Source organism: Loxodonta africana, chromosome 3 (assembly GCF_030014295.1).
Source record: "Loxodonta africana isolate mLoxAfr1 chromosome 3, mLoxAfr1.hap2, whole genome shotgun sequence".
Lineage (NCBI taxonomy): Eukaryota > Metazoa > Chordata > Mammalia > Proboscidea > Elephantidae > Loxodonta > Loxodonta africana.
Genome location: NC_087344.1, coordinates 169,343,993 through 169,356,154, shown reverse-complemented (window position 1 = coordinate 169,356,154; position 12,162 = coordinate 169,343,993). Strand labels below are relative to the sequence as shown.

General features: G+C 39.6%; 1 protein-coding gene across 3 annotated transcripts in view; it reads right to left on the bottom strand.

Annotated features, from left to right (window-relative positions):
- The window catches only part of VAV3 (vav guanine nucleotide exchange factor 3), a 418,482-nt gene that overhangs the window by 210,434 nt on the left and 195,886 nt on the right, over positions 1–12,162 (bottom strand). For all 3 annotated transcript variants that reach the window (XM_003409531.4, XM_023547427.2, XM_010589521.3), the window contains 4 exons: positions 9,680–9,745; positions 4,985–5,093; positions 3,088–3,180; positions 470–538 (listed from right to left, as the gene is read on the bottom strand). In XM_003409531.4, the coding sequence (XP_003409579.1) occupies positions 470–538; positions 3,088–3,180; positions 4,985–5,093; positions 9,680–9,745 (337 nt within the window). The remainder of the gene's footprint in view (positions 1–469; positions 539–3,087; positions 3,181–4,984; positions 5,094–9,679; positions 9,746–12,162) is intronic.

The following is a 12,162-nucleotide window of genomic DNA, read 5'->3' as shown; positions in this document are numbered from 1 at the left end:
AATGAACATTAAGGTTCATTCAGTTGGAAGCAGACAGCACTGAAGAGCAGAGACCAAGGAAGTGGGGGAATGGTGTGAGGTAGAGAAGACAATGAACACAACCAGGACAGAGTAAAAGATGGGGCTCAGGGGGCTGGAGGAGCAACAGAGCAGGGAAGTGTGGGGCCAAAGGGGACTCCCAAAAGACAAACAAATGGTACATCAGGAATCATTTAACCAAAAGCACCTCTTCATGCCTGATGAAAAAAAAAGGAAGGCCTAACAGTTAAGAATAATACAAACACCTCACTTATCCATTTGTATTACAAAAAGGTCAAAATTCTTGAAGAAAACAGGAGAGCGTTAACATAAAGATTTGGAACCAAATAATAAAATTAGGATTTTACAGTATACCCCAGTGTACCCCGTGCCATCGAGTCAATTCCGACTCCTTATATACCACAATTTTAGCTAGTACATTTTTACTTACTGGAATGTTGATGAATACTGAATCAAATTCTGCTGCTGTCAGGAATCTTTTTAGTGGTGCCATGAAATACTACCAGGAGAGAAGACAGAAATAATAATTATTACTATTTCTAATCTACACAATAGTTTTTTTATTAACAAATATTTATCTGAAGTCAATTGTTTATGAGTATTATAGATATGAAAAAAGCAGGAACGATTTTTTCCTATCTTAGATTTTACACAGGAACAAAGATGAAAAGACAAATACGAGTTAATAGACGTCATGTATAAAACAAATAGCTTAAGCGTAAGTGCTTCTGAAAGTGAGAAAGAGAAAAACGCAATTGGGTGAGTTGGCCAAAAAAATCACAGCATTTTGGAGGAGATATATTTGAGGGTTTATATAAAATATCCCTCAAATGCCTGGTGTGGATTACAGATGCCTGAGATCAACCACCTGCTTATGCAATTTATCTATCAACTCTGAATTATTCTTCCTTATTCCTTGAGAATTTTAGATCCTGGTCTACCGTGTCTCTTTCCATCACTACACCTATCTTCATTCTTGACAATCTCAATATCAATATAGATGATTTTCGCAATTGCCTGGCCTCTCAGTTTTTTTGACATCCATGATCATATGCTCCATCCTCACTCAGTTCTGTACTCCTGTGGTCAAAGCCTGAGATTCTGTCGTTATCAACAACTACGCAGCATTGATTTCAAGCAATTGTGGCTATCTACCTCCCGCCTTTGAAGTTCATTCTTTCAGGGAATTCTTCAACCCTATTAGGTCCACCAATCTATTGACCCTACTACCACTGTCCCTCAATCATCAGGACCTACTTCTCTCCTTACTCAGTTTACACTCCGTGAACCATCATCGGAATCACTTGTTTGCAAATAATCTTACCTTTTCTCGTGCTGTTGGACTTTCGAGGGAAAATGAAAACCCTGATTAAATCTAACTTGCTGCCTATTTTGTTCCCGCATCTAAGATACACATGAACTATACTGATGTCTAATTTTAAATATAACCATAAATATCAGCTGTGCTGTAATGCTCCATAATCCTACAATAAGTCCCTAGCTAATTTACCCACTCTTTCTCCTAAACAACTCTTTCATACCTTTTTTCTTCTTCCAAACTTCTGAATTTTTTCTCCTTGTTCTTACTTTTCTAGCCTCTAATTGTGGTAGTGTCCAGGTGAAGCCTCAAACTTCTCTATCTACATTCATTCCCTGGGGGACTTCTTTTAGTCCTATAGCCTTAAATGTCATTTTGCCACAATGGCCCAACCTATATTTCAATTTAATCTTTACAGACTCATGCCTCCCCTCCTTAAACATCTACTTAGAAGCCTCCATTGAGAAGTCCAATGTTGCTGTTATTTTTAGCTGCCACCCAGTCAGCCCCCGACTCATGGAGATCTCATGCAGCAAAACACTGCCAGGTCCTGCGCCATCCCCATGATCAGCTGTGGATCAGACTGTTGTGATCCATAGGATTTTCACTGGCTGGTTTTCAGAAGAAGATGGCCAGGACTTGCTTCCAAGTCCACCTTAGTCTGAAAGCTCCAGTGAAACCTGTTCAGCGTAATAGCAACGCACAAGCCTCCCCTGGCAGATGGGTGGTAGCTGCACATGAGATGCGGTGGCCAAGAATCGAAGCCAGGTCTGCCTTGTGGAAGGGGAGAATTCTACCTCACAGACTCACAGCTCCCACATCCCCTAACCTGTCCTTTCCCATCTCAGTAACCCTCTTCACCATGTAGCTGATGATGCCAAAATTCTAGCAAACCTTTCCCTTTGATGCCCCCACCCCACAACCTTTATCTGATCTATCACCAAATCCCATTGTCTCTATTTTCAAAATTCTTTCAGAATCTGATCACTCCTCACTGCCTCAACTCATACCACCGTTATTATCTGTCCCCTTGATTAGTGCAATATTCTCCTAGCTTTTCTCCTACTTTCCACCCTTGCCTCACACAAGCCAGAGTGAGCCGGTAAAAACTTAGATCGTGGCACTTCTGCTGCTCAAAATGTTCTGGATTCCCAATGGCCCTGTGAGACTGGTCGCCCACCGCCTCTCTGACCTCATCTCTCCTTACTCATTCTGCTCCAGCCACACTGGCCTGATGCTGCTTTCTTCAAGCACGCTGAACACTTTCCCATTGGAGGGCCTTTCTCCCAGGACATCTCTTCCCAGGGATATCTGTAGGCTTGCTCCCTCAACTCACTCAGCTGTCTCACTAGACATGACCTAATCATAGAGGCCTTCCCTTACCAATACCATCTCCTCCCATCACTCTCTATCCTCTTCCCCTGTTTTATTTTTATACAGAGCACTCGTCACCAGCTGACACACTATATACTTGTTTGCTTATGTTCTAAACCCTCATGAGCATGAAAGTTCACGCAGAAAGAACTAGGTTTCCGCATTTACTGATATATCCCCAGCCTCTAGAACACTGCCTGTTAGATACAAAGAAATTAATCAATAGTTGTAGAATGAATAAATCTGCTAACATGCGTGCACACACACTCACACACACAGTATTATAAATATTGAGCCTAACGTGTTGACAATATGGGGCAGTATTTGGGTATCAAAAATAATAGTTGATGACTTACTTTCTCTATTGACTCCAAAGTTTCTGTATATTTTTCTTCTGTCTGCTTAATTTCTGCTAGGCAACAACTTCTTATGTCATTTTCTGGACATTTCTGAAATCAGAATCATTAAATTAAAATGATTTAATCAAATAAATGTATTAATTGTATTACTTACTTGGTAGTAAATAAAAATAGATCAAAATTGTTGCTGATTTTCTTAAACATTCCATTCTAATAAAGCACATAACTGAAAGACATTTAATTGCATTTTTGAAGTATCTTTGGTTTGTTATTTTTAAAATTTTGAACAACGTAAATGAAAACATTTTAATGATGAAAATTAAGCTTTTGAGTATAGGTACTCTCCTTAAATTAAAGCAACCCCTTTATCGTAACGTTAATGAGTCTGGAAACACTACAAATGTGGTAATATGGTCCTCCTTAATATACAGGATACTTTACAAGTACTGTAGAAATAACTGTACAAATAATAAAGGTATATTTGTTAATTGAAAACCTTCAAAAATTTTTAAGAGTTAACATCTCGGTTTTTGGTGCTTTCACCTAAAGCGATCATGACTGGAGCTGGTATAGCATAGTACTAAGATCAAAGGTTTGGGGACCAGGTGGAATTGGAATTAAGTACCAGTTTTGCTGTTACTAGCTTTGTGACTTTGAAAAAGTTACTTAAATTTTCTATGACTCAATTTTCTCATCTGTAAAACAGAGATCATTTTAGTACAACCTCAAATAGTTCTGGATGAGATAACCCATGTAAAGCGCTTAGCGCCTTGCCAAGCACTTAGCACCTTGCCAGGTACGCAGGAAGGGCCCGATAAATCTAAGTCAGTATTACTGTTAACCCTGCCCCAGGTAAACAATCCAGGGCTGGTAGTTGGGTGAAGAACGCCCTTGGGAGAGACACTGAAGAAAACTACTACTTGCTGGAACCCAGTGTGGTTGACCATTATAGAGAGTACAGATAATACTCTATCACCTAAAAATGCTCTTAACATGCTACCACGGGAGGTCTGTCGGCTCATGCAGTGGGTTAAAGCACACCCCCCCTACATTTACTAAATACAAGCCAGGAGACTTATTTCCACCACAAAGAAGCTCCTTTTTCCCAGCGGGGACACCAGACAACCCACCAGCCTTTTATTAAAGACAAGAGCACAGAGGGAGTCGGGCAAACTCATCAAAGCACTGAAGAAAAAGAACCGTCTTTAGTTTCAAAGAAGACATTAAGCAGCTGGTTTTGTTGTTTTTCCAAATTACAGATGAAAAAAATAATTCAAACGACTTCCTTCTAAATGTTCCAGATATTTCAACAGCAGATAAAGCTTTATAGGCACAGGATGGATGTAACAGTACCTGAAACTAAGTTTATAATTAAAGTTTATAAAACAGTAAAAAAGCAAGGGGACTCGTAATGGAATGAAAGAAAAAAGTACCTCAGAGCAACACCTAAAAATATGAAGAAATGTTCTCTAACACATATTTTATCCTACACCAAATTTAATTTAAAGAAAAAATCACCCGCTTTGTAAGAGAAGATTACCTTTCATAACAACCTAATTTCATGATTCCCTGAAATTATATTCTATTGCCACATTGCCTTTATTTAACGGAGTGGCATGTCATTTATCAGGCTTGATCTCCTCACTAGTAAAACGCAAGGATCAGACAAAAAGATTCCCAGGGTTGTTTTAAACTGCAAGATGCCTTGCTTATATGTCTCCAAGTGCAATAACAAGTATCTCAGTTCCTAAGCAAGCAAAAGATTTAAAATAAAAAAAAGGAAGTATTCCAACAGTGGTTACATAATTAATTATATGAATTAGTCTTTCCAATAATATCTTTCCTAATACGATATTTTGAGTAGCTTTATTAAAAAGGTGAATGAAAGTCCTACAGGTTGCTGTGCCTCCTCTGCTTTCATTAAATCCTCGTAGACTTCTCCACCTTCGTCTTCCCCGTAAACACAGTCATACAGACCTTCTTCATCGTCTGCACACGTTTCACTAAAACCAAAGAAACAATTTAAAGGTCATTTTCTATTATGCAATCAATGCAAGAGTTAGAAATAGTGCCCCGGATTTTAGTCGAAAATAAAACACAGGAAATAAAATGGAATTAGTAGTCATCTAGTGCTGCTATAACAGAAATACCACAAGTGGACAGTTTTAACAAAGAGAAATTTATTCTCTCACAGTCTAGCAGGCTACAAGTCCAAATTCAGGGTGTCTGCTCCAGGGGAAAGCTTTTCCTCTTTGTCTGCTTTCTCATCAATCTCCCCTCAGGCTAGGAGTGTCTCCGTGCAGGGACCCCGGGTCCAAAAGACCTGCTCTGCTCCTGGCACTGCTTTCTTGGTGGTATGGGGTCCCCACGTCTCTCTGCTTGCTTCTCTCTTTTATATCTCAAAAGAGATTAGCTTAAGACTCTATCTAATTTTGTAGATCTCATCAATATAACTGCTGCTAATCCATCTTATTACATCATAGTGATGGGATTTACAACACATAGATGATAAAATCGTACCATACTGTGAATCATGACCTAGCCAAGTTGACACATATTTTGGGGGGACACAATTCAATCCATGACAGTGGAAAAAGTCAAAAGCCTCATATTATAGCTCTGTTCCTCCTAATAAATGACAAAAAACAACAACAATAATTAAGAGAATTCAACATTGATGGCAGTGACAGCTAACAATTACAAGGCATTTACTATGTATACAGCACATAACTGGTCGCTCTGTATATATGATCTCATTTTGTTCACCCAGCATGGCAGACGTGATTATTTGACCCACCGTAAAGGTGAGGGAGTTGAGAGACCAAAAGTTTACTTGACTTGCTAAAAATGAAACAGCTAGCAAATGGCAGAGCTGTGATTTAAGCCTGTCTTACACTCTTTGTTTTCATCATTCTATCACCCTGCCTCCCATTTTTTATATTTCAAAGCCTCAGTTTCATCATGTGTCCTAAAGAGTATACTACAGAGATGACAGGAGAGTTGGGGAGGATCTAAAGTCATAAATGGTCTTCTCAAAGCATCAGGAACAGTAGGGTTATTATCAACATCTAATACAGCAGTTTTCAAATTTTGCTCCTTCGAGTCCACTCAGAGGGCACCCAGAGGTCCCCATCCACCAGACTTTGCTTGTATTTTGTTAAAAAAAAAAAAAGTCCCAAGACCAAAAAATATTTTAAAAACCAACGATAATCGTCTGCTGGTCTCCCTGTTTTTAAAGTCCCGTGGGCGTTTACACGGTGACCGGCTGGTGCATCGGTCCAGAGCCCCTCATAAGACTGTAACCCTCAGTCAAAGCAGAGCCAACTGCTCCACCCATTCTATTCTCTGTTACTATTTCTAGGTTTTTCCTTTCAATTCAAGATTCCACAGTTACCTTCTATTAACTAAATCATCCCCAACAACAGAGATGAAATCAATTTAGATATGTTGGAAAGAAGGATTCAGATTCCTGGGAGAGGGAAATTCAACTCCTTCAACACTGCCAGCCACTAGCGTCTCTCCTGGATCTGTGCAGATAGATCATTATACACGACATGTACAAAAATAAAAGCACTGTAGTAATTATAAATGTCACTCTGCAAGCTGGAGCATTTTTCAGTAGGTAGAATCACCAGGCTGTCTATGAGAGTTACAAAGCATTATTTGGAGATATTTCACACGAACACTCCCCAAGACTAGGTTAAAACATACTGGGCTTTACTACTCAACTTCATACTAAAGCTGCTTTTCTAACTAATAGTTTGGTCAACAATCACCAGTTTGCATCAAATAGAATAGGGAAAGAAGTTGTGATATTCTTCAAATGCTCAATAAATCGGCAATCATCTATGTTAGTTTTCCTGTGTCCCTAGCTACATATGGGCATGTCTAACACCCTGATAATAAAAGCAGGAGAAATTTGGACACTTACGCTGTGTGTTTTGCTATCTCACACCCTTATCCACTCCTTCCCATATCTGTTTCTCTCAAACTAAGGAGCAAATGACTCTCTTCTAAACCCTGCCTGCAGTGGGGAGCTGGCCAGTATTCATTTCAAGGGGCTTCCCTTTGGGTGAGTTCATACCCAAAAGCTATCATATATGAGCCAACAGACAAAGCTAAGACTGAAAAGCAGGTTTGCACAGAAAATTCAAAGCAAGAATTTCCAGACTTAACACTACATTTGGACATTGGATGTTGAAGCAAACTGTGTCTTATAGAACATAAGCTGGGCTCTCAGAGCAGCCTGTTTCAGGATCCCAAGGTTTTCTCCAAGCTTAAAAAAAATATAAAAAAAAATTTTTTTTTTTTTTTCCTCCAAGCTTAAGCTTAGTGAGGCATAAATCCTTACAGGATTTATTGGGACATCAACCCTGCCTACAAAAACTGGTGAGCAGAAAGGATGGGAGAAGGTTATAAAAATTAGTAGATACAAATGATAGAAATATTATATTCTGCCTAACACTTTAATCTAAGACAATCAATTATGAATAATCTTATGTTACTTTATGAAGGTTGTAGCCAATTCACTGAGACAATCAGAATCTACCTTGCATCAGTGAACTCTTGGAAATTTTAAGAGAAAACAAACAAACTCTTCTTCTTAGCAACTTAAAATATAAGACTTCAGGGCCCATTCAAATGCTACCTGCTCAGGGAAGAGCTGCTGGCCAGCCCTGGGGCTCCCATCAGCACTCACCAACTTAGCTCTTCTACTGAAACCTCTTTGAGGAGCACTCCAGGGTCCATCTGAGAGGCAACATAATGATTAGGAGCCTGGAATAAGAACTGTCCAGGTTCAAATCCAAAGATTACTACTATGATATGACCTTCAGCAAGTTACTTCTTCTTGATCATCAATTCGGTCCCGACTCACAGTGACCCTATTTACAAGAGAAGGAAAAACTGCACGGTCCTGCACCATCCTCAAAATTGTTGTTATGTTTGAGCCCATTGTTGCAGCCACTGTGTCGATTCATTTTGTAAAGGGTATTCCTCTTTTTTGCTCACTGTCTACCTTCCCAAGCATGATATCCTTCTTCAGGAACTGGTCCCTCCTGATAACATGTCCAAAGCATGTGAGACAAAAGTCTCACCATCCTCACTTCCAAGAAGTGTTCTAGCTGACTTCTTCCAAGACAGACTTGTTCATTCTTCTGGCAGTCCATGGTATATTTAATGTTCTTCATCAATACCATAATTCAAAGGCATCAATTCTTCTTTGGTCTTCCTTATTCATTGTTCAGCTTTCACATGCACATAAGGTGATTGAAAACATCATGGCTTGGGCCAGGCATACCTTAGTCTTCAAAGTGACACCTTTGCTTTTCAACAAGTTGCTTAGCTTTCAAGATTTTATTTTCTCATTTGTAAATTGTGAAGAGAGTAGTAACAAATTTTATATCATTAGGGCATGACACGAGATAGTACATGGAAAGCTTACCATGGAAACAAGCACTTAATAAGCTCTTCCTATTAACTGACTAGATAGCTCAACCTGAAGCATGGTGCCTGAAAAACAGATGATGTTTAATGCAGCTCTGGCTCATTCATTCAGAAAACAAATACTTACTGAGGACCTACTATGCACCAATCTGTATGAAGTTGTAGAAACAGAGTCAGGAACAAGGCAAACTCCCTGACCTTACAAAGTTCATCTTCTAACAAGGAGACAGACAGTAAATTAAGCGAAGATTGTCTCAGGCAGTGGTAAGAGCTGTATAAACATAGAAGGGTGAAGAAGCGGTGCCAATTTTAGACACGGTGCTCAGAGAGGTCCTCTCTGCAGAGGGATACCTCAACAAAGGCTGGAATGTTGAGGAGTTGCTCCCATGGGCAGATGGAACAGCAGGAATAAAGGCCCTAAAGCAAGAACAAGCTCAGTGTGTTGTGTTAGGTGGAGAATGGATGAATTTCCACAGGATTTGAGTCTCTCTTGGAGCATAATCTATTTCTTATTATAATTCTTTACAAACATGCCTATCTATACTATCAGTTCCTCGAGGGCTGGGGGCCATGTTTCCTGATTATTTGTCATCTGCACAAGGCACTCAGTCAGCAGAAGATAATCGGCTGCAAGGACTTAACATTTGCCTTTCCTAACTACAAATAATAAACCCAAAAGGAGTCTCTGCTCAGAATAAAAACCACCTAATGAGACATCCCTGAGGAACCGCAGCCCACAGTGATCTTGTCCTTCCTTGAACTTATAACACATGTACTATCTGTCCGTGACTCCAATAGTAGATTCTAAAACTCTTGTAATTGTTCCCTAATTGTCCAGTTCTGGTTTTAACTACTCCCACTATGATGTCTTTGAGAAGGCTCCAAATTTTACTCTACTTGAGTACGTTTCTTTACTTCTCTTCATAGGGACTTGCACAATGTGCGACATACAACGAGAACTAAAAAACTCGAAGTATATTTTCTTGGAAAGCTTTCGATCACCAGCTTAAGGTTAACTCTTCAGTGTCTTAATCACAAACCACTTTTCTACTTCAGAAAGCTTATTTTAACATCAACGATTAAAATCCACAACGCATATAAAAAACTGGCAGTGGTTCAGCTTTGCTGAAAATACTCAACATACTCTATCAAGTCAGGAAGGACTTTGTAGATGTCTTCATCATTGATGCTTTCTTCTGTCGGGAAGGGCCTAGAAGGGGAAAAGAAACAATATGGGTGAATGAACAACAACCGGGCTGGGCATTTATGTCTCACTAAATACATAAGCTGGTCTGTAGATCAGTCACTATGTCTAAGACAACGTCCAGGGCTCCCCGCAAAGTGTCCACCCTGCAGCTGTGTCTGGGGTCCCCCGGGGAGGTGCAGCACCTGTTACCCCAAGTCATCCGCAACAATTACCGATGCTCACTGCAGTCATGTGTGCAGTTAAAACCAGAACAATCTGTTGCCATCAAGTCGATTCTGACTCATAACAACAGGACAGAATAGAACTGCTCCACTGGGTTTCCAAGGCTGTAATCTTTATGCAAGCAGACTGCCATAACCTTCTTCCATGAAGTGGGAGGTGGGCTCGAGCCGCTGACCGTTTGGTTAGCAGCCGACCGCTTAACCACTGCACCACCACCAGGCCTCCTAAGTGCACAGCCGGGGACATATAAATATGCTTATCTCATCTCCCATCTACCACATATCTGCAGGGTCCCCACAGAGCACCCAGTGCAGCTTCTCAATTCAGAAAGCAACAAGCAGCTGCGCAGGCGCCCTTGCCTTCGGCACTCTCTCTTCTCAGCTATAGAATCTGACCCAAATGACGGATCACGTGGTAACAATCATCGTTCCATGACTCAGTTCACGAGTACTGGTGAAAATTACCAGGGGACAAAAATACTGTGCCCACTGCATATGATTATTAGCTCTGATGCGTTTTTCTACTCAGACTTTAAGGTGTTTAAATTATATCTTCTAGTTTCATTTATTGGACAAATGAGTCAACCAGACCTCAGGGACAAAAAAGTTGTTCTCCTTATCCCTGTCCAAAGAAAATCACACTTCAATCCACAGGCTTCCTTGTTTATCTCATGCTACTATATACTTTTTTCCGTATAACCAACATAATGCCCTAAATTTATGCCTAGCAAAAATCAAAGTAATTGTGATTGTGTCAAAAATTTTACTTTGTTTACATGCAGCCAACATGTCACATGTTTTGTAAAAGCTTATAAGAGGATTCATCAAGATAATCACTAAATAAACCAAACCCATTGCCTTTGAGTTGATTCCAACTCATAACGATCCTATAAGACAGAGTAGAACTGCCCCATAGGGTTTCCAAGAAGCAGCTGGTGGGTTCAAACTGCCAACTGAGCCTCGAACCACTGAGTAACCAGGGCTCCTAATCACTAAAGAATTACTAAATAACTATCTTGAAAAGCAGAGTTGCACATTAGTTTAAGTATCAAAATTTTAAGACATTTGAGGAACTTATGTTTTTCAAATAAATTAAAGTGTGAGATGTGCCAGTGCTTCAAAATTTTCAAACTTTAGACACATTTCATCATACTTACATAACACTACAAGTTCACTGTAGAAAACATAGATAAAAAGGAAAAAAGAAAATAAAACCTTCTGACATATCTTTTCAGAATTAAAAAATATTTAAGCATATAAAAATAAAGTTATACTGCTTCAAAATCTGTTTACATATTACAACATAAAATATATCTTAGCAAGGAAAGATATTTATGTAATTAAGAATATATTACAAAGTATTGAACATTTGTCCAGTCTGTAGACTGCTTCTGTAGAAAGCTTCCAAGTTCATGGCCCATTCTGAGAAAGAGTCTACAGGGTATCTTTCCTGAGTTCCCTGTGCATTGTACCTAGTGACCAGGGAGCCTGGCCAGTGCTGACTGGTGCTTTAAGCAGTGCTTAGATTTTCTCCCTTAGAATGTGAATGTGAGCTAGGCAGAGAAAAAATGGAAGCAACAGAGGCAGAGACAAAGGGTCACAGAGCCCTATAATGACTGGAGACTGCAGTATGAAACCTTGAGAAAACAAGATAAAAAACAAAATCTGTTCCATTTCCATGAGGTCCGGCTATCTGGCTAGTGACAGTTTTTTTATTCCCTAATGGTATTTATAATTAATCTTTATTGACGTATCTAACTTGAGTATGTAATATCTGAAACAGAAACAGCCCCCCCCAAAAAAAACTACATCCCCATGCTTACTGACTGCATACTACTCCCTTGCATAAAGATGACATAATTTACTTAACCAACTTACTTCCAAGTTCTTCTTTTATTGCCAAACTTTCAGTACACATTCTTGTGCTCATATTATTTTAGACATGCTTTGTTATTCTTGGAAACCCTGGTGGCATAGTGGTTAAGTGCTACAGCTGCTAACCAAAGGGTTGGGAGTTCAAATCTGCCAGGCTCTCCTTGGAAACTCTATGGGGCAGTTCTACTCTATCCTCTAGGGTCACTATGAGTCGGAATCGACTCAACGGCACTGGGTTTGGTTTGTTATTCTTAAATAAACTCCTGAAAGCTATGAGTTATTGTTATAGCTTTTGATGGTAATAACACACTCTACAGCAAACAA